The 25,463-nt window shown below is 29.4% G+C and overlaps 1 protein-coding gene across 1 annotated transcript in view; it reads right to left on the reverse strand.

The window, feature by feature from the left end:
• Window positions 1–297: 297 nt before the first annotated feature.
• The window catches only part of LOC135927333 (U5 small nuclear ribonucleoprotein 200 kDa helicase-like), a 29,588-nt gene continuing 4,422 nt past the window's right edge, over window positions 298–25,463 (reverse strand). The window contains exons 5-49 of the mRNA XM_065463301.1: window positions 25,069–25,188; window positions 24,758–24,935; window positions 24,474–24,603; window positions 24,158–24,240; window positions 23,803–24,062; window positions 20,744–20,880; window positions 19,916–20,008; window positions 19,501–19,618; window positions 19,272–19,333; window positions 18,965–19,096; window positions 18,546–18,701; window positions 18,023–18,193; window positions 17,694–17,752; window positions 15,859–16,120; window positions 15,445–15,588; window positions 14,558–14,625; window positions 14,080–14,260; window positions 13,700–13,804; window positions 13,262–13,543; window positions 12,972–13,124; window positions 12,597–12,677; window positions 12,255–12,442; window positions 11,754–11,997; window positions 11,057–11,140; window positions 10,745–10,815; window positions 9,769–9,869; window positions 9,288–9,461; window positions 8,540–8,718; window positions 7,822–7,920; window positions 7,554–7,682; window positions 7,192–7,440; window positions 6,799–6,956; window positions 6,093–6,216; window positions 5,742–5,846; window positions 4,352–4,523; window positions 4,101–4,177; window positions 3,575–3,722; window positions 3,408–3,484; window positions 2,968–3,055; window positions 2,582–2,703; window positions 2,104–2,247; window positions 1,525–1,701; window positions 1,143–1,342; window positions 881–962; window positions 298–708 (exon numbers count right to left, since the gene is read on the reverse strand). Coding sequence (XP_065319373.1) covers window positions 484–708; window positions 881–962; window positions 1,143–1,342; window positions 1,525–1,701; window positions 2,104–2,247; window positions 2,582–2,703; window positions 2,968–3,055; window positions 3,408–3,484; window positions 3,575–3,722; window positions 4,101–4,177; window positions 4,352–4,523; window positions 5,742–5,846; window positions 6,093–6,216; window positions 6,799–6,956; window positions 7,192–7,440; window positions 7,554–7,682; window positions 7,822–7,920; window positions 8,540–8,718; window positions 9,288–9,461; window positions 9,769–9,869; window positions 10,745–10,815; window positions 11,057–11,140; window positions 11,754–11,997; window positions 12,255–12,442; window positions 12,597–12,677; window positions 12,972–13,124; window positions 13,262–13,543; window positions 13,700–13,804; window positions 14,080–14,260; window positions 14,558–14,625; window positions 15,445–15,588; window positions 15,859–16,120; window positions 17,694–17,752; window positions 18,023–18,193; window positions 18,546–18,701; window positions 18,965–19,096; window positions 19,272–19,333; window positions 19,501–19,618; window positions 19,916–20,008; window positions 20,744–20,880; window positions 23,803–24,062; window positions 24,158–24,240; window positions 24,474–24,603; window positions 24,758–24,935; window positions 25,069–25,188 — 6,392 coding nt within the window. The 3' untranslated portion in view covers window positions 298–483. The remainder of the gene's footprint in view (window positions 709–880; window positions 963–1,142; window positions 1,343–1,524; window positions 1,702–2,103; window positions 2,248–2,581; window positions 2,704–2,967; window positions 3,056–3,407; window positions 3,485–3,574; window positions 3,723–4,100; window positions 4,178–4,351; window positions 4,524–5,741; window positions 5,847–6,092; window positions 6,217–6,798; window positions 6,957–7,191; window positions 7,441–7,553; window positions 7,683–7,821; window positions 7,921–8,539; window positions 8,719–9,287; window positions 9,462–9,768; window positions 9,870–10,744; window positions 10,816–11,056; window positions 11,141–11,753; window positions 11,998–12,254; window positions 12,443–12,596; window positions 12,678–12,971; window positions 13,125–13,261; window positions 13,544–13,699; window positions 13,805–14,079; window positions 14,261–14,557; window positions 14,626–15,444; window positions 15,589–15,858; window positions 16,121–17,693; window positions 17,753–18,022; window positions 18,194–18,545; window positions 18,702–18,964; window positions 19,097–19,271; window positions 19,334–19,500; window positions 19,619–19,915; window positions 20,009–20,743; window positions 20,881–23,802; window positions 24,063–24,157; window positions 24,241–24,473; window positions 24,604–24,757; window positions 24,936–25,068; window positions 25,189–25,463) is intronic.

The raw sequence follows: 25,463 nt of genomic DNA on the forward strand, positions 1-25,463 counted from the left end.
ATTCCCAAATTTCAAAATGCATTTTTATATTCTCTCTCGCTGGGGCGTTGCCTATGAAAGAGTCAGTTTAATTTATTCTTCGTGAAGTAAAGGGTATTCATAAAATTGAAAAAATGACAGCCTTAAGAGTCAAAGTAAAATTAAATCGTCTTCTGCTATGCCCTGTTTCCTTTCCTTAGCCTTAATCTATTTTTTATGCAACAGTTCACGTTATAGTCATTAAAAATGGATCAGAGCAAACTAAAAGTTAAAAAAACAGACTTGTAGGGTTAGGTCTGATAATATGAGATTTACATGTGTCTGAATCACATAATATTTATTAGCTAATAAAATAAATGGTACTCCAATAACATAAATATCTATACAAAAACATCGTTTTCTTTAAAAAATGAATAAAAACCTCGTTATCGCCTAAATTATAATAATACATCATAAACTAAAAAAAATTATAGTTTGTCCATGAATAGGGATAAAAAATTCTCTTCAATCTTCCCGGGCGACTTTTAAGTCAAATTTATATTCCTGATCGCATCCCATATACGCGTCGCTCATGAAAAACAAGGTGTAATTAGAATGATTCCCGGGCTGGGTCGGTGCTAAAAAGTCGAGTTTGATTTTGGCCTTTTGTTGCAAGGTTAGTCTCTTGATAGATATTAAGGTGTTGGATTTTTGATCTCCTATAACCAACCACCAACCTTCTTCTCGTTTCTTATTGGATATTTATTTTATAAATAAATTGTTTTGAAAAAAAAATCATAAATAGCAATATATATTGCTACTTAAATATCATGCATTATATTTTAAAAAAGTGTCAACTCTAGAAAAATAAATACAATTATAAAATTTGAAAATTAATATTTTGTGAATAAAAAATTTTTACTTGAGGGAAAAACGGAGCCAATACGTTCCCAAACATTTCGTCCTCTCTTTCAAGTGTCACTATAACATTAACGCTTTCACCCCTTTAAAAAATTAAATATATATAAACCAGTGAACGCAAGTACTATTAAATAATGAATGTATAATTTTATAAATAAACCAACGATTTTTATATTTCCTTGTAACCAAAAGGTTAAGTTTTTATAAATACTATGCTTTTTTTATATTAGTTCGCTAATCTTTCTGGTTAACATAAAACTTACGGAGAAAAGATAGGGTTGCTGCTAGTTGAACTTCCGATTTCAGTGCTAGAGCTTGCGCTGCACACTTGGAATCGCAGTTCGATGTTAGGATATCTATTACAAAATTTAGCTACGTCCACCATTTGCAAATCTGTAAGGCCTAAAAGCTCATTGCGCTTTTCATCCTCTAACTCTGTAACGTCAAAGACCGTTTCCACACCCTTATTTAGACAAACAAAATGATTTATAACATAAAATTGAGAAAACGTTAGAACTTAAAACAAACCAGATTTTACATAAATTATAAAATGTGTGAATATATAAGTAATTCAAATAATAGCTAAATTTTCCCCATTTTAATGATAAATAAAAGATAATTATATTGAAGTAAGAAGAAAAAAACCTGGGCTAAACATCTAGCCACTATGGCAGCGTCAAAGTGAGGAATCTGTTTCAGGTAGCTATCTTTGTTCCACATGGCCTGAGTGGTCATTTGAGAGAGTTCCATGCCAGATAGTGCGGGCCAAAGCCACCCATTGCTACTGGAAACGTCAACGCAAGCTTGGATTAATCTTATAGACTTTCGTACATAATTTTATATAGATGCGTAAACATCAAAACATAAAGTGGGAAACCTATTTTCAAGTCACCTAGATAGTAGTGATCTAGGTTCCAATTATCTTAAAAACATAAATAGGATAGCAAAAATATCGATATAGATGATTTTAATTAAAATTTTGTACCACATTAGGATCGCAAAAATATCGATATAGATAATTTTAATTAAAATTTTGTACCACATAGCTAGGATATTAGAATGTGACCCAAGTCCTTTGCATACATTAAACTTTTCTTTAAAAAAATCAAAAATAACACTCGAAGTAAAAAAAAATAAAATAAGAAAAAATAGGTATCGATCATTGCCTTATTTTCATATTATTTGAATATGTGACAATATATAAATTTTTGTTCTCTCATATACTTTGGCTAGAATATCTTCAGTGTCGGTTTGAAGTTCTGAAGATAATTGCATTCTGGAGAGATGAGCCTGAAGCAATAAATTAGCCTTAACGTGAGGGTCACTGTATTTAGGGTTGGTTAGCTTGTACTCAACCTTGTTTGCCAGCTTATATTTTATTATTTAAAAATAAACGTATAATATATAAATAATTGTGAATACGATTAAGATGAAGCTTCTAAAGGTGACTATCTCTTCATGATAATCAGATCACCAGGCCTCTCTAAAAAAAATTAAAATAATATATAAAGAAAAACCATTACTAGTTTTACATTTTCCCTCATCTCACAAAGAGAGGTCTCAGTATATTCTAAACAAAATATCAAATATGTGGTGTTTTATTTAAAAAGAAATGGTGTCATATAAACTTGTAGTAAGATTTATTTTGTTAAAAACAGGAAATATTAAAATAAAATCAATATTAGATTCGATTTATAAAAACCTGTTTGAGTATATTATCCTCGTGGTGTCTTATGGGAATAGTTTCGTACTCTGATGCATTGGAAATAATCTCTATAAATCCTTTGAGCTTAGTCTTAGAGGAAAGAGACATCGAGAACAATTCTTAGTTTAAATTTTTCAAAAAGAAACACTTTTAAAAATTTTATTATATAAGGTAGATCAGACTTTCTCAACTTTTTTTAACGAAGCAATTTTTCAAAAAAAATATATTTTCCATAATTTTGGCTTAAAATATTTACATAAATCTTAATGTATAATCAATATCAAAAGATAGCTTTTAAACTAACTTCAATTCGGAAAGAAAGAAAGAAAAATATCTCCAAAAAACTCGTTATTGTTTAGTGAGAAAAGTTTAAAAAGTAATACCAATGGTAGTGTAGTTTATGTAATAATACGCCGCGATCATGCCCAAATTCAAAGGTGAGACGTCCATTTCTTCTTCCACGGCTATGCACTATATTATGAAAAGATGTGAATATATAATACAGTTTCCACATTTTTTAAACCTCCTTAAATCAGATTCCTTTGTGACAAAATCTTACTAAAAATGTTTATCCTTTCAATCATTTATGTAAAATGGCATCTCAAACTATTGGATTAATTTTTTTCGAACTCGTAGGAAGAAAAACATTTTCCCAACCCAATCCGAAATAAAAAACTAATTATAATAACCCGACCCACCCCATGAGTATGAATCTGTTGATCCCTATCTCTAGTCTAATTTCTTAATGGCCTATGGAATTTTGCCAATGATGCAAATCTTTGGGCCCATTCACCTCTCCCCTCAAATAAATAGAAAGAAATACTTTGGATTGTTCCAAATCATTTAAGGTAGTTTCGACAAGTTCTGATAAATGGTCGGACAAGTGTCGATGTGTTATACCTTTTAAGTAGGTGAGTATAGAAAATTTAAAAAAATTATAAAAAAAATATATCAAAAAATGGTAGCATAAAAATGAAATTGATAAAAAACCCAGTAAATTATAATAATTGGGATTTTGGGCCATGCGCCTATATAGGAAAGTCCAAGTGAGGTAATCGACAGCATCTTGTTTGTTTTCGATCGTCTTTGTAACAATTTCCGCGTTGAAATGGTCGTGAAGACAATTATCCAAATGGCTCTAAAAAAAGCACAAAATAAAAATTTTATATTAATTATTGCTAATTTAGAATTGGAATACTGTAGTTGTGCATATATTAATTTTTTTTAAAGTAGCCTTTCTATCTTTACATTATCTAACAATGCAAAACATTATTCTTAAAATGATTTTGAATTATACATTTCTAAAACTCAAAAAAAATTGTTAAAATTAATACAATGTAATAGGTTATTTATTAAATTTTTTATGTTATTCATATTGGGTATAATCATCAACTTATAATATAACGCAGACTGACCGTTAAGACAAAAAAATGCAATCATCTTTTCTGTTAAAACCCAGAAATTGGTGCATTTATGATAATTTTACGTAAGAAATAAACAAGCAAAAAAAACTAACTTCGATAGGAAGCGGGTCATATAGAAATTTCTTGAAGAAGTCTTTCTTAGATCCTTGACACAGTATAACGCATTTACCTTTTAAAAAAACGTATAAAATTGATTTTAGTAAAAGTTAATAATCATAAATTAAAAATATCGTAAAATAAATTAATAAAAACTCCTATAAAAAAGAAGTGTTGACTAGTAAAACAATTAAAGATAAATATGACAAAAAAAATAAATGAATAATTAGAATGATAAAAAAATAACTTTCTCTATCATAACGTGTTCTATTGGCACGACCTATCATCTGGAGCACGTCGGTGACGGGATAATCCGCGTACGCGTGCACCTTCCCGTCGTACCATTGGGTGTCCATGACGATAACTAGGTAAGCATACACGGAGAGTGACCAAGCTAAGGTTCGACTCGATACCAATACCTTACATTTTGATTTTAAGATGATTTTATTTTTAAAAAAAAATCTTTAAGCTCTATTATATTTCCCTTCACAAATATCTAAAAAAAATAGGGAGGAGTTGAGTCCAGTTGTATGCTATTAACCTTTCGTTATTAAACAAAATTATTCTTCGAAAACTACTCCGATTTGTAAGTTGTTGTTTTTTTCACCACAAATTTTAGGGGCATTTTTAGAATCCCCTTTGTTGAACATTTTAAAAATATAATATTTTGGTTTTCCATTTCTATCTTAAAAATTTGTATTATGGACATGATTTTAATTCTTTTTTTTTATTAATTTAGGAGGAGAGGTACTAGGAATTTTTTTTACTTAAAATGATATTTAAGAAAGCTGAGGAAAAAAAATTGGGCCACTTCCCACCTTGGTTACATCATATAACACATGTTATTATAATATTAAGTAATACCATTTATTTATTCATTTTTTTTACCTATTATTTATTAAAAATGCGGGAAAATTGGCCAGATATAAAAATATAATTATATTTTCTAAGAAGACCTATTCATTTTCTGATAGGAGAAAACGGATATAATTTTCTGGTCTGCATTCTACTTAATCACCTAAATATGAATATCATAAATATAATTCTAATTTATCTACAAATTTCTAAATAATCAAGGATTGATGGATGTTGTTTAGATTTAAAACTTCTCAAAGTCCTTCTGTTTGATTCTTCTGATAGCACTTATACATAACATTTTTGTCAAATTCAAAAACTTTTTCATAATGCTCCTTATATTTAGAATTTCTCAAAATCCTTTTAATAGATTTCTTGTAGTATTTTACTTAACATTTTTGTCAAATTCAAAATTCAGTAAAATATTGGAGAGGCTTCGCCAAATGGTTTTAAGCCCTCTTTTTTTTAATGTTTACCATAGATTAGATTTTAATGTAGCTTGTTTTTATCAGAAGGATACCAGCATGCATGTCGTTAATAATAGGCTTTTAATGTCTAATGTTGCCTTACATTTGAATTTGCTGTATTTTGAGGATCTCCACCTAATACTAATACCATCTCGGAAATAATTTTTAATTTATGTCTATTAATGAAGGGTTTAAAAAAATAGGGGCAAATTTTACAGAGATCATATTTCCGATTATCATTTATTACTTTTTTCTTTATTCTATAAAGTTTAAAAAATTTTGATTCACATATAAAGAAGATAATATTTATTTTACCTGGATAGCTCCAGCGTTGAATAAGTGTTTAACGATTTTTTGTTCTATTTGTGACAGGCCCTCATGCACGTAAGCTACCCCATGACTAACCGTTTCTTTTAGTGTCTGGAATATATTTTATTGTGAATAAAATAAAACGTGGTGGATTATAGCATTTTAATCTAATTATTAGATAAAAATGCTACGGTGAAACTTTGTTTAGCATTTAATGAGAAGTAATATGATACAAAACTATTGTGAAGACTATCAGCTATTTCATTATTTAATAGATAAAACATAATTATTTTGTTCAAAGGAAAGGAATAACTAAAAGAGACAAGAGGTATATTAAATAATTTAAAAAAATCAAACCTTATCTTCTATTTTTACAAGGTAAGGCTCTAGTTCTGCCAAAGAAACGTTAGGACCCAAGAAATTTCTGTCTTCAGAGGCGGCTAGGCTCAGTATTTCGCAGGCAGCAAGTTTGCTTTGTTTTCTTGTTACATATATTATTTTTTTTAAATATGCTCGTAAAAAAGAAATAATGATGGGGTTCCATTAAAGCACATCTCTACTTGGTCACTAATGATGATAAGAATGAAGCAATACTATTACCTATTGAAAGGATACAATATTGGTCTGTAACACTAGTCTTATTAAAAATTAGACCAGGCCGGACAGAAAGTAGAGATATCAGGCTGACTTAATAGAGATTGAGAATATATAAATTATTTCAAAGCTTAATTTTGTTTAAATAAAATTTTTATTGGCTTATAATTTTAATGATGAATTATTATTAGGTATTTTTCAATGGCAGAAATAGGACATATTTTGTAATGTATTAGACATATTGATGAATTCTAATAGTTGATAGAACTGATAATCCATAAAGTATAGTCTATTTTATTAATTTAACCACTCCCAATGATTGTAAGTATGGTGTTCAGGCATAAATATCTGGTCGGACAACTTTAGTAAAATAATGAAACAGAGCCCGGCGACCTTAATAAAAAATTATCGCCAGGCCAGGCTGGGCCTGAGAATTTTGCCATTTACAGACCACTTTCAATATTCATACCTATCAGCCACGAAAACGAGAACATTCTTGAAAGGTGCAGGGCCAGAGATAGCAAGTTCTTTAACGTTGGCAGCTTTGCAAGCGTATTTGAGGATTGCCGAGTAGACTGGTTTAGACATGGACAAGAGCCGAGAAGCCCCGTGCGTTATATTGAAACCCTTATTTATTTTTTATTAATTATATTCGTTTATTTATTAACATTATTTTTTTCTCTAGGCACCTTCTTACTTAATCTTAGCAACTTTTTTTTATAAAGACTAAATTTTTTAATAAAAATTCTATCCTTATTAATCAATTCCATTTTATCATCTCATTTGTTAAATGTAGAATTTTTTCTTTTTTTAAAAACTCGAACAAATGTATTAAGGGTTAAATGCCTAATATCATAATCACTTGTATATGGGTCTCCAGTGGTAAGGGCCTAGTGTTGGGGTGAAAGTTGAATATAGTGTGAGGTTGACAGCCCAACCATTGACCAATATCCCTCGAACAGGCCAAGCTATAACCGAGAGCTATGATTCTCATAGATGAAGCGTTTTTGGTGGCACTCCCCTGGACGACGGAATCTGGGTCCGATTGGGGGTTCGCGGAAATTTGGGATGATATGTATCTCATACGGGATCCTACCACTTCTATGTGGGGCTGAATAATATTCGCGTATAAAAAATCAGTATTGTTAATATATTGAAAGAGAAAATAGGTAGGGAAGAACGGTGTATAAAGGTAAATGTTTTAGGTATTCAGTTAGTATTTACTCCATCGGGTCCACCCATTAAATGCAATTCGTCGACTATGAAGAGTCGAACATTTTGCACGTTTTTGCGTTGTTTCCATCTCCTGGATAAGATGTCCCAGTGTTCTGGAGTGCTTATTATTATGTGACCCTATTATTAAAAAAATATATAACGTTTATTAGTATTAGTAAGTAGCAGATTTTATTGTCTTGTTAGTAAAATTGGGTTAGAATTTTTAAAAATCATATAATTCGTTTTTGTTTTAAAAAATATATCCTTAAAAACATACTTTTGCAAGTAATTTCAAATCGGTAGAGGTTTCTCCAGTCAAAAGAACCACTTTCTTGTCCAGAATCGTGCCGAATTTGTGACTCCAATCACTGTAAATCTACATTTAGTGAGAATTGGTTAAAAGTTTAAAATAAATTTCAATTAAATATTGTAATTGAGCTTGAGCGGGCTTTCAACATTTCAGTCAATACCACATAAAAAATATAATATTTTTTATTCAACATTCATGTAATCTTTCAATTATTCAGAAATAAAATATATGAATCATGGTTTATTTGTACACTTTAAAAGTTTTAATATTTATACGCAATTTCTTAATTAATATAGGAATTAAACTAAGTAATCGTTTCACCTAAATATAATTATGGCGATTTTCCACCCTTTAGATATATTTTTATTGTATAAATAAGCATATAATTTTATTATAGGAATGGAGTTCATTTGATAAGTGTTCTATTCATGCAGTGGAAGATGACTCAACAAAATTTATTAAATATATTTGATTTATACATTAGTTAATGTAGGTAATAGTTGTTGATATTGTAAATAAAAATATTTCATATGGTATAGATTTTGATATTGTTAACGATACATAATTTATGTTATGTTTAATATCTTTATATTATTTTTTTAAATAAAATAATGACATTCGTTAATTTCAATATTAGTACAAAATAGTTTTTAATAAGTATAAAAATAGGAATTATTATAAAAACCTGTTCTGCCAAGCAATCGAAAGGGGTAACGTAGACAGCTTTTCCAACAGTATCCATAGCGCCATCTTGAGTACGTGAAAACATCCGCAAAAGCGCGAATTCCGCGCAAATAGTTTTCCCGCTGCCCGTGGGTGCTCCCACGAAAACGTTATCGTCCGAATTGTAGATAGCGTTAAAAACTGTTAAGCATTGATAATGCCGATTTGGCAATTAATTTATTATATAAAAAAAAATAATAATTCTTTTTTTCTCATCAACAGTCTAATCCTCTAGGTAAAATTAATTTTCAATCCAATTCACTCATAATCCCTGGTTACAATAAAGTGAAATTATACACAAAAAATTGCTTTTGATCTGGTTGTTAAATAGTTAAAAAAAATTGAAATAATATATTCAAAACTTGGTTTATTTTTAATTAGAAGAAAATTTTTTATAACGTATTGGATCAAATTTTAAAATAAACAGGTACTATAATAGTAAATCGTGTAATATTTTCCCCTGGGTTCCGAGACAATTAAAATCATATTCCGAATTTAATTTAAAAATGGGTTAAGTCCAAGGCCTGTCAAAATATGCAATTTTTTTATTGTGAACAGACTATTATAACCGATGCCAAAGGGCTTTTGTACAGGTCATTCTTTTTAGAACCTTTCCTTATCTTCCTTTCCCAATCTATTCCCTTGATTCTTCATTTACTCTCCTCTATTACGTCATTTAAAATTTTGTAAAAGAACAAACAAAAAAAAACCTTGAGTCTGAATAGGGTTGAAAAAGGTGAGCTTGTCCTTGTATAGGATTTCGAACTTCGGATTTCTGAGTGCCGAAAGGGGCAAAGGCTGAAGATCGAGCAATTCAGTAGGAGGCGGATATTTTTCTGGCAGAATCAAATGCCGAAAGCTCACTGGTAAAAGGGTTTCCGAGGCTTTGATTATTATTTTATAGGGAAAAAATGGGATGCATTAAAAGTTTTATATTAAATAATGTTTTGTAATTCGCTTAATTTAAATTCTTCAAATTCATTTTAATACCTTGTTTTTTATAAAAAAAATACCAGATATGTTCCAATCGATTCTCAAAATCGATCGTTATATAATTATTTATAATTTAGGTTTTAAGATATTTCCTATTGACTTATAAAAACATTCTTTTGCTTATATTGAAGAATCCTGAACTATCAAAATCCATTTAAATTATTAAATGTGTTACAATTTTTTGTTTGTTTTAAAAACCTAGCCATTTGTCTGATACGACCCTAATGAAATATTGAGGTGGCAGCGGTTCGAATATGGGAACAAAAAAAGTTATCATGTGCTCATCTTGGGCAAATTTGCTTTTTTTAAAAAAATATACGATAATACCATATAAAATATGATTTTAAAAACCAATTTGATTGGTATGATTAGTTATCTATCATCTCTCTAAGATTTATAAAGTAAAAATGACACTTGAATAATAGATTCAAGCTATGTATCCCATATTTTGCGTTTTTTTCCTATTCAATGAAAAAAATTAGTAATTATATAATTGTGAGAAAGATAGCAAGGTTTTTTTTTTAATTTTTTTTTTTACTATTATTAACAACTTAATAATTGTTAATAATATGTAGTAAAATCTCTTTTATCTGAATCTCGCAATTTTTATAGAAATGGCAGTTACGTCCATCTAATATTTAAATGATATCAAGTACTATATTTACAAAAAAACATTCTAATATAGGACTATATATGCAGCATTTGGATATAGAATCCCTCGATTTTATGTCATATTCACTGAAAGCCATTTTTAAATTTTAGAAATCCGATTTAACTGGAAATATATTCCAGCATGTATAGAGTTGCCACAAAGATTTCAAGACACCTTTTAAGTGAATTTTTGAAAATACTCTTAATTTATAACAATTTTTCATATAAAATAAAATAAAAAAGTTAATATTCACAGGGCTTACTCTACACGTGCCTGGTGCACATTTACCGTAAATCAGATTTTTTTTAAAATTTAATCGACCTCAGTGATTGATTCAACATTTAAATATATATCTAATATCAAAATTATGATATAATTATAAATTTCCATTAGAAATTTGACTATAGAATCACTTTCGTCTTTAAAAGAGATATTAAAAAAAATTAAGAATGCAAGAATATGGAACACTAACATAGGAAAGAGGGGGAAATTTTTCTTTTTTATAAAAAATAAGAAGGAAACCTTTTCAACAAAAAATATTCGTAATGGAGTATGAGTTCACCGTCAACGTCTTCCACGAAAATCCAAAAAGCCTAAAAAAAATGTATAAATAAATTGCTAATAAAAAATTTGAATAAAATTGTTTGATTTAAAAAAAACCAAATAAATTATATGACAATATTATTGCCATTCGTCCTAGACCAATGGCAGACAATTTAAAAATTTTATTTTTTAAAAAAAATATTTAAATTATGAGAAAATTGTTTATAATTGCAATTATTTGACATTTCAATCTCTAACGTAATATCAATCTTTTTCTCATCTGGGGTTTACTTCAGAATTTCCATGTATCTTTTCGTCCCAAATGAAATCGGGTGTTATAGTTAACTCCACTCGCAACGTAGATCTTGTTATGGGCTATTTAAAAAAAAATATAATAAGAAAATAAATGGTGAATAACACATTTAGGTATATGGGCATAAATTTAGCCTATATTTCTCATATTTAGTGAATAGACTGTTGAAACTAATTTATTGGTATTTATTTTTTTTATAATAAACTGAAAACGCTTTGAAGAAATTATAATATAGCATTTCAGCTTTATTAAGTATCGTTCAACTCTAAAATTGATGATATGTTGTATGGACTTACAGTTAGTGTTGTTATAAGGTTCGATTTTTAAAAATGACTTAGCCAAAATATGTTCGCCAAAAAATACAACGCAAGCCTGGAGATTTTGTTCATAGATGGAAGAAAAGTTTGAATATCTATTAACGAAATTTCGAGGCTTGCGTATTATTATTTTGACTAAAATCTTTATTTAAAATCAGCTAAATCGAGCCTTTCAAAAACGCTATTTACAGTAATTTAATTAAAAGAATGCATCAAATTCATTTTGTTAAAAATAACAGTAACCTTGTAAACTTTTTCTTGAATAAGCTATAGCATATTCTTTATAAAATAATATATGGGCAAGATAAAGGAAGGAAATTAAAGAAAGCAACTTGGGTGGAAAAAAATGGAAACATACTTGAATATGTGTTGCCAACTCTAACTTTGGCACGCAATGGGAGAACTTGTGAACCACCTTTCCGAGCTTAGCAGGCACTCTTAGAAGTTCGGTTATTTCGCGAGCGTCTAAATCGAGAAGTCGGCTCCAGTGGAAATTCTTCTTCTCAAGCTTTTTCACGAGCGATTCGTTCATTCCGCTAGATGATGAACCCGCAGCACCACTAAACAAGAGCTGTCTGAGGGGACTCATGCTTGACCATTGTCTAGATTTGTTTTAATTAAATAGCGATATTGTACTATTTATGACTACTCATTTAATAATGCAGTAAATCTTCCATAAGGTTCACCTCAAGTATGGTTATATTTTGGTCAACATTTTGATAAACATTTTAGAATTTTTTACAGGGAGGAACCAACACCTTAAAAGATTGTGATAAAAAGATGTCTAACTTTTGAGATTTAACTCTTATAATTTAGCGAAAGAAAATGCTAAAAAAAATTATATAAATTGTTAATTTACTTGTGCGTAACCATTTTGGAAAGATTCAGGCATCTGGCGGCCAGCTGAGCCCAGCCCTTAAAGAGAGCGATTTCAAATAGTGCCCGGGTCAATCTTCCAGCCGATTGAGTAACGTAAACCGTGTCTGAGGCCAAAGAAAATCCTTCTAACCTTAGCCTAGATATATAGGCTTGGAGAAGCACATTAATCTATACCACAAACAATTTTTTTTTTAATTTGTATGATAAAGTGAAAGACTTTTGTGGATATTTTATTTTCTTCTATATAACAACAATATTTAAATTATAAAATATCCTATAACTATGGTTTTTTTAAACTAATGAAAAACATTAAATCGGTAACCTTAGCACTCGATTCTTCGATGCCTTCTTTTATAGGTATGGGAACGCGCTCCAACAATTTCGTTAGCTCCAATTTTTCTTCCTTCATTTACAGAAAAAAGGAAAATTAATATTAAAATTACTGTAATACTTTAATAGAACATAATAGCTAAAATAGTTGTAAAAGGATAAAGTTCAGGATGTCAGGAAATCATTAAAAAACCTCTAAATAATCATTTAATTTAATTTTTTTTTAAATATTAGACAAAAAAAATATTAGGCGTAAATAGATATGCCTATAAAATATATTCGGGGCAAATTTGCACTTTAAGAAACAAACCAACAAAAATGGTTAAAGAAATGATTATAAATTTTAAAAAAGAAATAATAAACTTACATCTCTAACACTGATATTTTTGAATTCAGAACTGAGAGAAAAGACCCTAAAGAGTTCAATGTCGCTGAGAGTCGGCTTTAGAAGTTGGTTGTATGTAGCCATGGACTCACTGGTGCAATAGTATTGACTGGCTATACGACCGAGTTCCGTTACCTAGGAAGAGGAAAGGGGGTAAAATTAATTAAGTTGCTTTAGCTAGGTAGTTTAAAAGTAAATATACCATATAAAATATTTTTCTCTTTCCTTCCCTAGTTCCTTTCTTTATTTTCTTATATACATTTTTTAATAACCTGAAAAGAGCCCGTTCGTTTATCGTATTTGATAAGGTTAGTCTTATCCAACCTTACAGCGGCCGTGTGTATTAGGTCTGCCCTCCTAGTTTCCAACAATGGATCCGTTTTTAACGAGTCCCCATCTATCCCGTAAAGTGCGGGGTTCCTCAGCATTCGAATGTAAAGGTAAGTGTAAGCTAGCCAGTCCCTAGCTTCCACGGCGTCTCTTACGGTGCCTAACACTATCTCGGCATTCAAGGCTTCCGGGAGTTTGGCAATCATTTGTGATTCAATTGGAAGCTTAAATATTTATATTTAATTAATTTATTGATTGTATGAGTTGAAGGTGGGTGGGGGATGCTATGTTAGTATGTGCTGCACAAGCAGAATTTTAGGGTTTCTATCTCCAGTAAAGATTAGGAATAAATAAGATATAGTTTAGTTTATTTAATTTACTTGTTGATTCAACAATGACAAGTAATATTGTAATTCGGTATGGCTTGTTATAAGTATACCCACGCCCTTTGTATCATATTGAGGTCTACCAGCCCTACCAAACATCTAAATAATATAATAAAATATATTATATATTTTCTCCCCCAAATTTGATAGTTATTAACTCGCGAAAAAACGAGAACAAGGATTAAGTAGGAAATTAGAGAATAAAATAAGAGTTTTGGGTATATCACCTTGTGAAAATGTTCCCTTCTTATTTATTTAAACCGATTATTTTACTTAATTTCGTAATGACGGCATAGGCAGGAAGGACAGTGAGAAAAAAATGTAAAGAAAATGGAGAAATAAAAATAGAAATTTCTATAGAAAATATTAAGTACCTGCAAGACATCCAGTGCTGGGAGCTCGACCCATCTCCCCTTTTCTGGATCGTAAATTTGGGTCCCTTTGATGATGACAGTATGGGCGGGAAGATTGACGCCCCAAGCTAGTGTAGACGTGCTCACTAAAAGTCTCACGTGACCATCGGCAAATAAATCCTCAACTAAAGTACGGTCAACGCTTTGGAAATAGATTTTTAAAAAAAATTTATTTTGATTTGGTCATTAAATAAATAGTTTGGTGGCTTTAAGGATGACGATAAGGTTTTTATATAAATAGCTATGTTTTTTTAAACTAAAATTATTTTATCTTTTGTTTCAGTCTTTCTTTGTTCCTCTCATTCTCTTCCTTCAAATTTTATTCATTTTTTAAAAAATTCAACTTGAGCTATAATTTTTCATGGTTCCAATTCCTGAAAATATTAGTATTATTCCTCTACTGTCCAAATATTACATATTTTTTTAAACAAATAAATACCGAGTCATGCCAGCATGATGTATAGCGAACCCATAAGGTAGCAGGTCCTTGAGTTCTAGATTCCTTACCTAAATAATAATAATATAAAAATTAGAAAGATCAGTGGGTATCAAAAGAAAATTATTTTTAAAAGGCCAAATAAAATAGATTTAAAGAAATGTTATCATTAATGTATCTTGCTACTCGGCTTTACCAAATTGGGGTATTGTGGAAACGGATTTAAGGGGTAGTAAGGTAAGGATACAGATACCACTTTTTAAAGGCCAATCCGATATCGGCCTATTACCGTATGATATCCCTAATCTAATTTTGTTAGTTATACATATTAATTTTTAAATTTTAATTAAATTATCATTTAGGCTTATTTATTCAGTTATATTTATCAATGTAAAAGTGTGTAAACTAAACATTGATAAATGATTATTTATACAGTAAAATCGTGTAAAAATTAGAATCCTATCTAGTCTATTTAGGATCAATATAAATTGTTCAATTTTTTTTTAAATTATTTATTAAGTTTTATATTTACAAATTATTCAGTTAGTTAACAAAAATTATCACATCAATTAAATAAGAATGTTCTTAATTTGTAAATAAATACATTTTCTTAAATATTAATAAATATAAATTAAGCCAATTTATAGGATCCAATCAATAAATCAAATCATATTGGCTGATAACCGATATTTTAAAAAGGACGAAAAATCTTCCCCATCTGATAAAAAAAAATCGGTACATTCCTAGTAGTTGGTTTAAAACACTATAAAAAGAAAGGGCCATATTACCTTACTCCCTATAATAATTTCTGAAGAGAAAAAAAAAATGTAGATATTATTAAGTGGAATAGTAAGGGGTTTTGACAAAGTAAACAAAATAGGAATAATTACTTGTTCAGCTTCTGTCCTAAGAATTTCAGTGGAAGCGCTGCCTTCCCTCATGAAATTGCCCATCGTGTCCTTTTCCAGGCATGTATCCCTCAAAAACCGAGCAGACTTACCCGTTTCTTTGCGAGAATGAACGAAGATCAAAATCTAATTTATTTATAATTTTAAGCATTTTATTTTTAAAAAAAAGTAGTTTCGTTTTAATTATTTAGGGCTAATTTGAACAATTTTGTCAAATGAATCTATTTGAGCCGATTCCAAAAAGACTTAGCCCCAAGTTTTTAACCAAAAACAACGGATTCAGTCTTGAAGCTTTAGTCAGAAGAAAATCTGCCAGTACCTAAAGACTTGGATAATCTGTTTCACGCCAGTCATTTTTATCTTAAACATGTTATACACTATACATAAATTATTAACCTGATTGGCCCCAGCGTTCTCTGAAACCTTTTCGTAGAGCACTTGATCGATAATCTTTAATTTTTTAAGGCCACTCTTCTTTTCGCTCACACCAATGTAAGTCTGCTCGAGTGGGACAGGTCGGTATGAGTTGTCAAAGTGAAAGAGAGCACGAACTGGGTCGACTCTTAGGAATGCTGCCACGTCCTTGTAATTGGGCAATGTAGCAGATAATCCAACCAGCCGGACAGGTTCTTGATAAGATTCCGAATTTCTGATAGTTCTATATGTAAATAAGCAGTAAATATATATATAAATATAAATAAACAAGGGTGCAAAGGGCCTATAAGAAAAAATTTAAAGTAAAAGAGAAGATCAGAGATGCACCAATACTCATGTATACACTTTTTTAAGGATGCTAGCGGCCAATACATAAAAAAATGATTTATCTATAGGTTTGGCCTATAAATGGTATGAGTTTATAAGACCATCCTTAAAAATTCAAAAACCGAGCTAGTCCAAATCTAAAAATTGGGATGGGTGAAATTTATAAAATAGATTTAAATCATATCAAATAATCAGTTGAAAAATAGCATAATGAAGGGTTTAATCTTCATCTACCGCTCATAATCTCAATTTCCCGTCAAAACATACTTGCAAATTACAGCCTAAATTATCAAAAAACACTTAGGTCGCGCCAGGTTTGAGAATGCTATTTATTTAAAATCCAAGCCAGGCTTGAAATATTTTTCAAATCTGGGCAGTCCTAAAATTTCGAACTCTGATAATTAACTTTCATAAACAAAAAAATGATCTACCAATTCTTAAAACAATAAAAAAGGAAGGTGTTGCTATTTTTTTTTCTTTAATCCTTTTTTATTTTCAATTGAATTTTTTTTACATATTTCATAAATTAAATTATAGTAAATAAAATTTAAAAATATAAATCTCTTTGTGAGGGGAAAGAGGAGTAAGTAATTGTAAATTACATTTCTACCAACTTCTAAAATAGCTACAAGTATCACCACGAATTCAAGCTACACTTCTGGGGCTAGTATATAATATATATAGGCAGGGCATGATTTGGGCGTGGCATCGTTTATCATAAAAAATGCCCTCATCCCTCCATGCATCTCTCAGAAAAATAGTTATAAAGGTATATAAACATGGTCTAATATTAACAAATAATGTTAAACGGTTTAATTTTAAAAACGCCTATATTTTAGGTAAAATATATTACGCAAGTATGGAGATTTTGCTCATAGATGGCAGAAAGGTTTGGACATTAATATGGAAATCTTGAGGCTCGTGTAATATTAGTTAGATAAAATATTTGGTTAGCCTTTTTAAAAAATTGAACAGTTTAACATTAATACAAATATACTAAACATTCAATTTGCATTATAGGAAGGGGGGTGGGGTGGGAGAATAAGAATTTTTAATAATTAGGAAAGTCACAAAAAAATATATACAAAGCGTTTGAGAGAAAAAAAAAAATTTTTTTTAGACTAAAATTAGAGGGGTGATGGAGGAGGGGTAGTAATTAATGACTTAAATACTGATTTAGAAATTTGAATTTCCTTTACTTGTTTCCTTAACAACACCAAGACAATATATTCCAATTCTAACCAACCGGGTTGAAAATATATTTGGCAAGTCTTGGCTTTCTTCTGTCAATCTTTGGTTATTATATTTCTCTTTTTCTTATTCATGAGATATGTATAATCTCGATATTTAAAAAAAATATTCTAAATCATAATAAAAACATTCAATATTTTTGAAAATAGAAAAAAGAAAACCCAGAATTCTAGTAAAGGAGAATGGAAAGGGGAAAAAAACTATTCAATTTTTTTAACCTTGCTATGAGTGCTTCTAAAACAGGTCCTCTGTCGTCGTGCAACATGTGAATTTCATCCTGTAAATTGATAAACACAAATATAATTATAATTTTATTTTTAAAAAGGTATAAATATAATGGTTGTTGAGACATTGAATCTCGACATAAAAAACTTTCCTTGCTTTCAAGTAAAACTTACAATAGTAATCAAAAATAGAATTGGATTTAAATTTAGTCTTTTTTTCAACTTTCTCCTGTTTCCATCGTTTAATTCTCTCTTTTCCAATTCAACTAACTTTCCATTCTTCTAGGGCAAAAAAAATGGAAATGTTATATTTATGAACTTACAAAAATCATTAGCCTAACAGAAGAAACGTGGGCCCGATCCCCTCCTTTCCTCGTCACGATGTCCCATTTTTCTGGCGTGCAAACTATCACTTGCGTGGACCTTATCTGTTCTCTCGTCATCACCTGGTCACCTGTTAATTCGCCAACTTTTAGATTGTAAACTCCTAGGCGCTATTCAAAAGACATTTTTTTACAGGATTAAAATAAGAATATTTCATTTTTGAAAAAAAACTTTACATTTTAAATAAAAGATAAAAAAAAAATTTTAATAAAAAATCTCGTGAGTGAAAGCCAGATAATTTTAAAAATGAATTAATTAATTCATAACAAACGAAGTCAAGTACATCCTAAGGTTTCAAAAGTCTTGATGCACCACTTTTAAGAGCACAAAATTATGTTACCTTTAATTTGACGTTTCTGCAAAAGAAAATAGAAATTTTAAAAAATTGTTTTGGTGAGGTCACGTGGTGGGGATATGACCCAATTATCATAAATATGAATAAAAGGAATCGTTATGCAAAACTTTGGTAAAATTTCCGACCATCTCCTGAACCAGCGATTTCATGGGCGCCACATAAATAACTTTGAATTCGTCAGCGTTGATACTACCATCAGGGTTGATATGTTTGCCAACTTCCCTAAGCATAGCTAAAAGAGCTACGTTAGTTTTACCAGCACCCTACAAAAAAAATAATCGTGATTTAGAATTGTTGTTAAATTATTTTTTAAAAAAAGAATTAAACAAATTATCTCATTTAACAAAATCAAGCCAATAAATGGGTAATATTTATAAATATGTAGCAAAACGATGAAAAAGCTATGATAAAATTTGAAAAACGTATGTTGCCATGTATATTTTAAAAATTATTATGCAATAGCGGTAAATACCGCACTTGAACTAAACGCGTTTACTATAAATGAGGCCTAAAATGAAAGATTTACCGTAGGAGCACATAGGAGGATGTTAAGATCAGTTTCCAAAACAGTTTCCGCTACTTTGCTCTGAATCCTATTCAATGATTTAAATCCTTTAAAAGCAGGTTGGACGTACTTGGGAAGTTTATCCACTTGTACCTTAGATGCACAATAAAATACATAATAATTATTATAAAGCTCTCAATTTATATTTGAATGAATTAATAATCATAATTTTTTTAAATAAAAGTTGTTTGGGTGCGCAAAATAATTTTGAGATAAGGGACGGAGATAAAACAGTCATGCTGGACAAAAAAATAAAGAAATGCATTACCAAAACTTCCTTTTCTCCAAAAGGTTTGGGTTTGAGCGCGGGCACGTGAACTTCCTCGTAACCTTATTTAGAATTCAAAGCAAAAAACATAAGCATAGTGTTGAAATAAAATATATTATTTTTATTTCTTTTTCCTCTTTTCTGTAATCCTTATTTCTTCCTTTTTGCTTACATTTTCTTTTCTTTCCTCACTTCCTTTGTAATATTTTTTTTCAATAAAGTGGTTTACTTTTTTTCTGTTTCCTGTATGAACCGTCAGGTAGATGACATTTTTTATTAGCCATAAAATGGCTCCCCTGGTTAAAGGACAGATCCTCTAAATCCAATATTTTCCGATTGATGATTAACTGAAAAAAGTTTTCATTTTTTTTAATTTTTGATAAAAACTTGTTATTTTTGATGTTAAAAGTTTAAAAGATTTATTATACTTATTTCGATTTATATAATTATAAAAAAAAATAATTAATGTACACTTATTGATCCATAAATTTCTCATTGAATCTCTTGTTCCCCTGCTATTTCTATTGGTTCCCTTAAAGTCTATACACCACAAATTTAAAAAAAGATTAAAAGATATTCTCCCATCTTCCCTTTCCTGTCTTTCCCGTTTTATAAATTCTTTCAATTTAATCTATTTTTGTTACATTGTCCTGAGCAGAAGATTCAGTGACATCGACATTTTTGAAATCCTTGTCCAATTCCGATTGTCTATAAGCAACCCTTCTCATTCTTTCTTCCTATAAAAATATGTTTTATAAAATGTGACATTCAGAACGAATAACAAATTTTTTTACAATCCAAATTAAATATATATAAAAGAATAGTTCTCATTTTAATTGTCAATTTAACTAACCAAATTTTAAACATTTTTTTAGAATATCATTGTCATAGAGGTAATTTATTTAAATGTCGTTCAAAAGGCGATAAACAGGGATTGCCTATTTAGCTAAAGACTCCCAAAAATTCAGAGGTTTAACTGAAAACTCTAAGGCCTTATAATTCAAGTTAAAATCAAGCAATAAATTATATTTATGGCCATAAAATTAGCGAATTAAGACTTTTACCAACGAAGCCAAAGAATTTCCTTACATTTTACAAAAAAATTAAATTGATATTTTTAGATATAATCATGACTACTTTTTGTGAACACGATTATTAAATATTAATTAATTATACATTCTTTTAATTGTAGCCCTTTTTATTGGTAAATTAATATAGGTTTTCTGATAAATTATTTTGTGGTTAACATGTATTTTTATTATACTTTTTAAAAATAAATATAGAATGAACAAAAAAATTGATAAAATGTAAATGTTATTTTACTACCAATTATTTGTGCAGTTGAATATAAGGTAAAAGGAAATAATGTTGATTTACTAAATCAGTAATATAACATTTAAGACCTCTTTCACAATTAATCTTCTTTAATACTAAACAAAATACATTTAAAAAATAAATGAGAAATTGATAACCTTGACAATATTCTCTCGTTCCACCTCCCTGAGTTGCTTGAGAATTTTGGCGAGCTCTTCATTAGATCTCATTTTTTCTTCGAGTCTTTCCCTTTCAGCATCGCTCTGGGCCTGAGCCAGCAATGTGCAATACAAAACTTATGGGTGTAAGGATTAAATGTAATTAATTTTTATAAGTTGGATTAAGTTGCCTTATTAAATTCTCAACATATACTTTACAATATTAGCTCATTTCCTTCTTATTTCCAATGCATACTAGATTTATTCTTCATATTTTTTTGAAAAAAAACACTTCTTTTGCTTTATATACTTTTTCATATCTCCCTTAATTTTCCATTCATATATTGGGTTTTTTTTAAAGATTCTAAATGACTTTGCATAATATGCCAATATGGTATTGTATATTTTATGCAAATCAAAATTTTAACTAGCTCAAGTATATCTCGAGTTATGGACCTATAAAATTCGATGAGAGCCTTTTCCTCTTTAACCCTTTAGATTCCCTCATAAAATTAATATGTTGCAACACGATATTTAGTAATTTTTTTATTGATTCTAGTATAATATAATATAAAACACACGAAAAAAGTTTTTTAATTCAAAATGGCGGCTCTCCCTGGTGGTTTTAAATTCATATCATTGACACCTTATGGAAACTTTCGAAACAGTTTCTATTTTTATTTAGACATAGTGGTACGTTGCATGATTTGCACGACCACCTTGTTCTTCTGGGATTTAACTTTGTACTACAGAAGGTACACCTTCATGAGGTTCCTGCCTGAGGTTGATGAGTTGAGTTTTTTAGTCTAATTTCTGGAAGGATATAAGGTTTATTATTTTTTCTTTGCATTGATATATAATTATTATCATTATGAATATTATCATCCCTATTAACATTTTTACAGTATGCCAATTCGCTAGCAATTATTTGTCTTCGGAATTCTTTCGATGAGAGTTTATTATCTGTAAGAATATTGTATATCATGAATGAATTGATAATCGCCGCATCTATCAGCCAAAAGAATATTGGTAGCCACCATTTTCGCCACTTTCGCGAAATTTCATATAAAGACTTTAAATGGTCGAAATGGTCAACAGACCCCATATATTTATTATACATCTTTATCATTATTGGACATTTTACGTCAAATACTTTCCCTTTTTTATTTTTTCTCTTCACAGTATCCACTGATCTCGGATCAATATAATTGGACATTATAAATACGTCACGATTATCTCGCCATTTAATTATACTTATATTATTTTTGTCACTTCTCCAGTCAAACTCACCTCTTTTTAATTTTGTTTCCATATTCTTTATGGGCAAGTATCTCCTATTTTTGTTTAGTGTTCCGGTAGCATATATACCTTTCTTTTTTAAATCGATCAATTTCAATTTGATAGGGTGTATCCGATTCATAATCATCACTATCAATTTGGTAACGTGTATCTGATTCATAATCATCTTCGGAATCAGTGGATGAGTTGTCTAACGAAGAACCTTCAGATGGAATGTCCAGATAATCATCCATATATATAACAAGCTAAAATTATTGCGAAATGAGTTGGCAAAATTTATCAATTATTTAAAAAAATAAATATTAAAAATATTGTTGTTAAGTGGCAGTGGTTAGTTTAATATACCACATTAAAAAGATCAAAATAATATATAAATATTATTTATTTGAGCAAAAATAAATATTAGAAAGATAGATAAAATAGTGAGGAATATATATATTTAAAAATATTTGATAAATATACTTACTTATAATTAAAATTGGAATTTTAAGAAAAATCACCGTAAAAAACGTATTTTGAAATAAAGGCGCGAAAAAAAAATTAAAAAATAACTCCTCCACAAACATATGAAAAAGAATATCTTTTAATATATATTCGTGGTGGTTTCATTTTATATGATCAACTCCTTTAGAAGATATAAAGGTTAAAAGGTGGTTTTATATTTGCACTACCGCGACCGAAAGGGTTAAATGAATATCAAATTACTCAAAAAAACTTTTAATCTAATGTAAAGAATATTCTCCTTCAAAAAATTAATAATATTCACGGAGAAAAATAAGAATTTAAATTTGATTGAGTTTTTTTTTATAGTTTTAGTTATAAATAAAAGTAATATAGAAGGTGCTATTTTTAAGACAATAATTATGTATTTTATAAATAAAAATAGATATTTAACCATATATTATCACTAAAATTTTTATACACATAGAAATTTTTTAAAAATGCTTTTCATTACACCAATAAGAAAATATATTATAATTTTTTAATCGATAGCACCCTTTACAATTGATTTTTTTATTCCTAAAATTGTAAAAAAATTAAATAAAATTTAAATTCTTATTTTCTCCATTAATATTTTTATTTAAATATGTAAATATATTGGTAATAAACATATTTCATGAGCTTCGTCATTTTAAATGGGACACTTTCAAAATATACTTTTGTTTCACCAGAAATACAACGATACTGAGAATATTTTTTTTAAATAATTTTTGCATTTTCTTAAGGAGAATTTTAAAAGCTACAAAATGATATATATTTTATTACTTAAGACCAATTTTTTATTAATATTTTGAGAGTCATTAAAAGAGGAAAAGGCCCTCGTCGAACTTTGAAGGCCCATAACTAGGGATATATTTGAATTAGGGCATTAAAATTTGAATTAGTATAAAATATACAATCTAACCTTCATACCAAGTTTCATCAATTTTTAAAATGGTCGTCCGAATCACTGGTTTATTTGTCATAGAACATCATAATTTATTACTTCGCATTCGCTATTAGCATACATTCCTCTTATGTACACTCATTAAACCAAACCCATTAAACTAGAGAAAAATACTTATTAACTTATTCTAGTGAAGGAATCAGGTTCAGATTTGGCCGACAAAATAATTAGAGTCCATTTGGTGTCTAAACTCTATCTGATTTTTCTGTTTAAATTTTTAGGTTTGAGGAATGGTCTAAACACGATCACTTACTCCCTTCTTTTCTCTTTTTTCCATCTAAACTCTCATTCCCTTCTTTCCCCCTTTTTTTACTCATTTTTCTCCATCGCCTGAGTATTTTGATAAAACCGAAACGATCGAACCCCAACAAAAGTACCAGTCTATTCTCACAATCCCTCTCATCATCCTGGCAAGTCTGAAGTATGTCCATTATTTCGTTGGACTTGCTCTGGGCTTCTAGGGGGTCTTTGTAATATCTAGCCAGGTTTCTTTGTAACCAATAAGCATCCACCTGCACAGGCTTAAGGGAATTGTACATTGATTCTATCGTGTCAGGACCAGATTCAGATTTCCTTTTTTTCAGAAAAAAAAATAAGGGTTTTGTTCATGTTAAAATGAGTAGTGTAAATCGGCTTCAAAATATCTAATTTTAAAAATATATTCATACTTTTTGCCAAGATCTTCAGCATCCGAATCTAAATTGTCACCACGTTTATCGCCATTATCTTTACCTTTAGAACCTTTGGCTTTCTGAAGTGAAAATTTTAATTTAATAATCATACAATTTAGAAAAGTGAGATTAATATGGAATCTATAGAAATTCTTAAAATTCCATTCTTTCCTTCGATTTATATCGCTTTCCAATTCCTTTTCTGTATTAAATATTAAAGGAATATAACCCCTGAACAATTCCTCTCTTTTCAATCCCCTTCCAATTATCTTAACATCTTCAATTTACTCAATTTAAATAAAATAATAGTCACCAATATCTCAGGGTTAACAGCCTCAACTCCACCCGTGTTGCCTATGCCAAGTCCATCATCATCATCTATGTCTGCTTGTGATCCATCACTTTCTCCACTCTCATCACTTCCGCGTTCGTCTCCACCTCGTCTGAAGAATTAAAAATATATATCATAGCATCAATAGACTAGAGCTTTAACTATTATGTCTTAATGTAATAAATAATTCCCCCATGTCATTTTTGCAATAGTAAATTTATGGCAAAATAATTTATAATATAAAAAGAAACTATTTAAAAAAATACCCTCTCTTGCCACGACCGTGTAACAGTGGATCCCGATATTCTTGGGCGACATCATGACGTGTATCATTGCGTCCATAATGACGAACCTCTCCGTAAATATCGTCTGCTCCGCCACCGCCTCCCCCTTCCTCGTCGCTTTCCTCAAATTGCACATTTACACCATATGTTTCATCCATGTCTAATAATTTGTTGTTTTAAAATAAATATATTAGGGCATCCTTTACTTTTACTTGTATTCTTTCTTCCTTTATTTGTACTTTTCTTTCTAAATTTATACTTTCTAAGGATCATAAAATTAATAGAAAACGAACCGTTATCTGGTGCCTCGTCAAATCCACGACCCGATGATTGACGTATTTCGGGGGCAGAGAAATCGGTGATCTTCCGTGCGAGATTTACTAAAAGTGCATATCTTTCATCGGCAACAGGTCCTGAAACATGCAAAGGTATTATAAATGTTAATCTGGTTTTGATATATATATATACTAAGTTAGTTAATGGGCTAGATTTTAAGTGGTGACTAGAGAACATATGTTTCTTTTATAATTTATGGATATATAGAGGGCGTATTAACAATCCCTAATATTCTCAAAATATTGAAATGAACCCTCATTCAATAAAATCCATATGAAAATATATCTTTTTTTTGAAAAATTAAATTTATATTAACAGCATATAATTTTAGTGTCTAAAAAACAAATTATTG

This window comes from Gordionus sp. m RMFG-2023, chromosome 3 (assembly GCF_954871325.1).
Source record: "Gordionus sp. m RMFG-2023 chromosome 3, tfGorSpeb1-WG-v2, whole genome shotgun sequence".
NCBI lineage: Eukaryota > Metazoa > Nematomorpha > Gordioida > Chordodea > Parachordodidae > Gordionus > Gordionus sp. m RMFG-2023.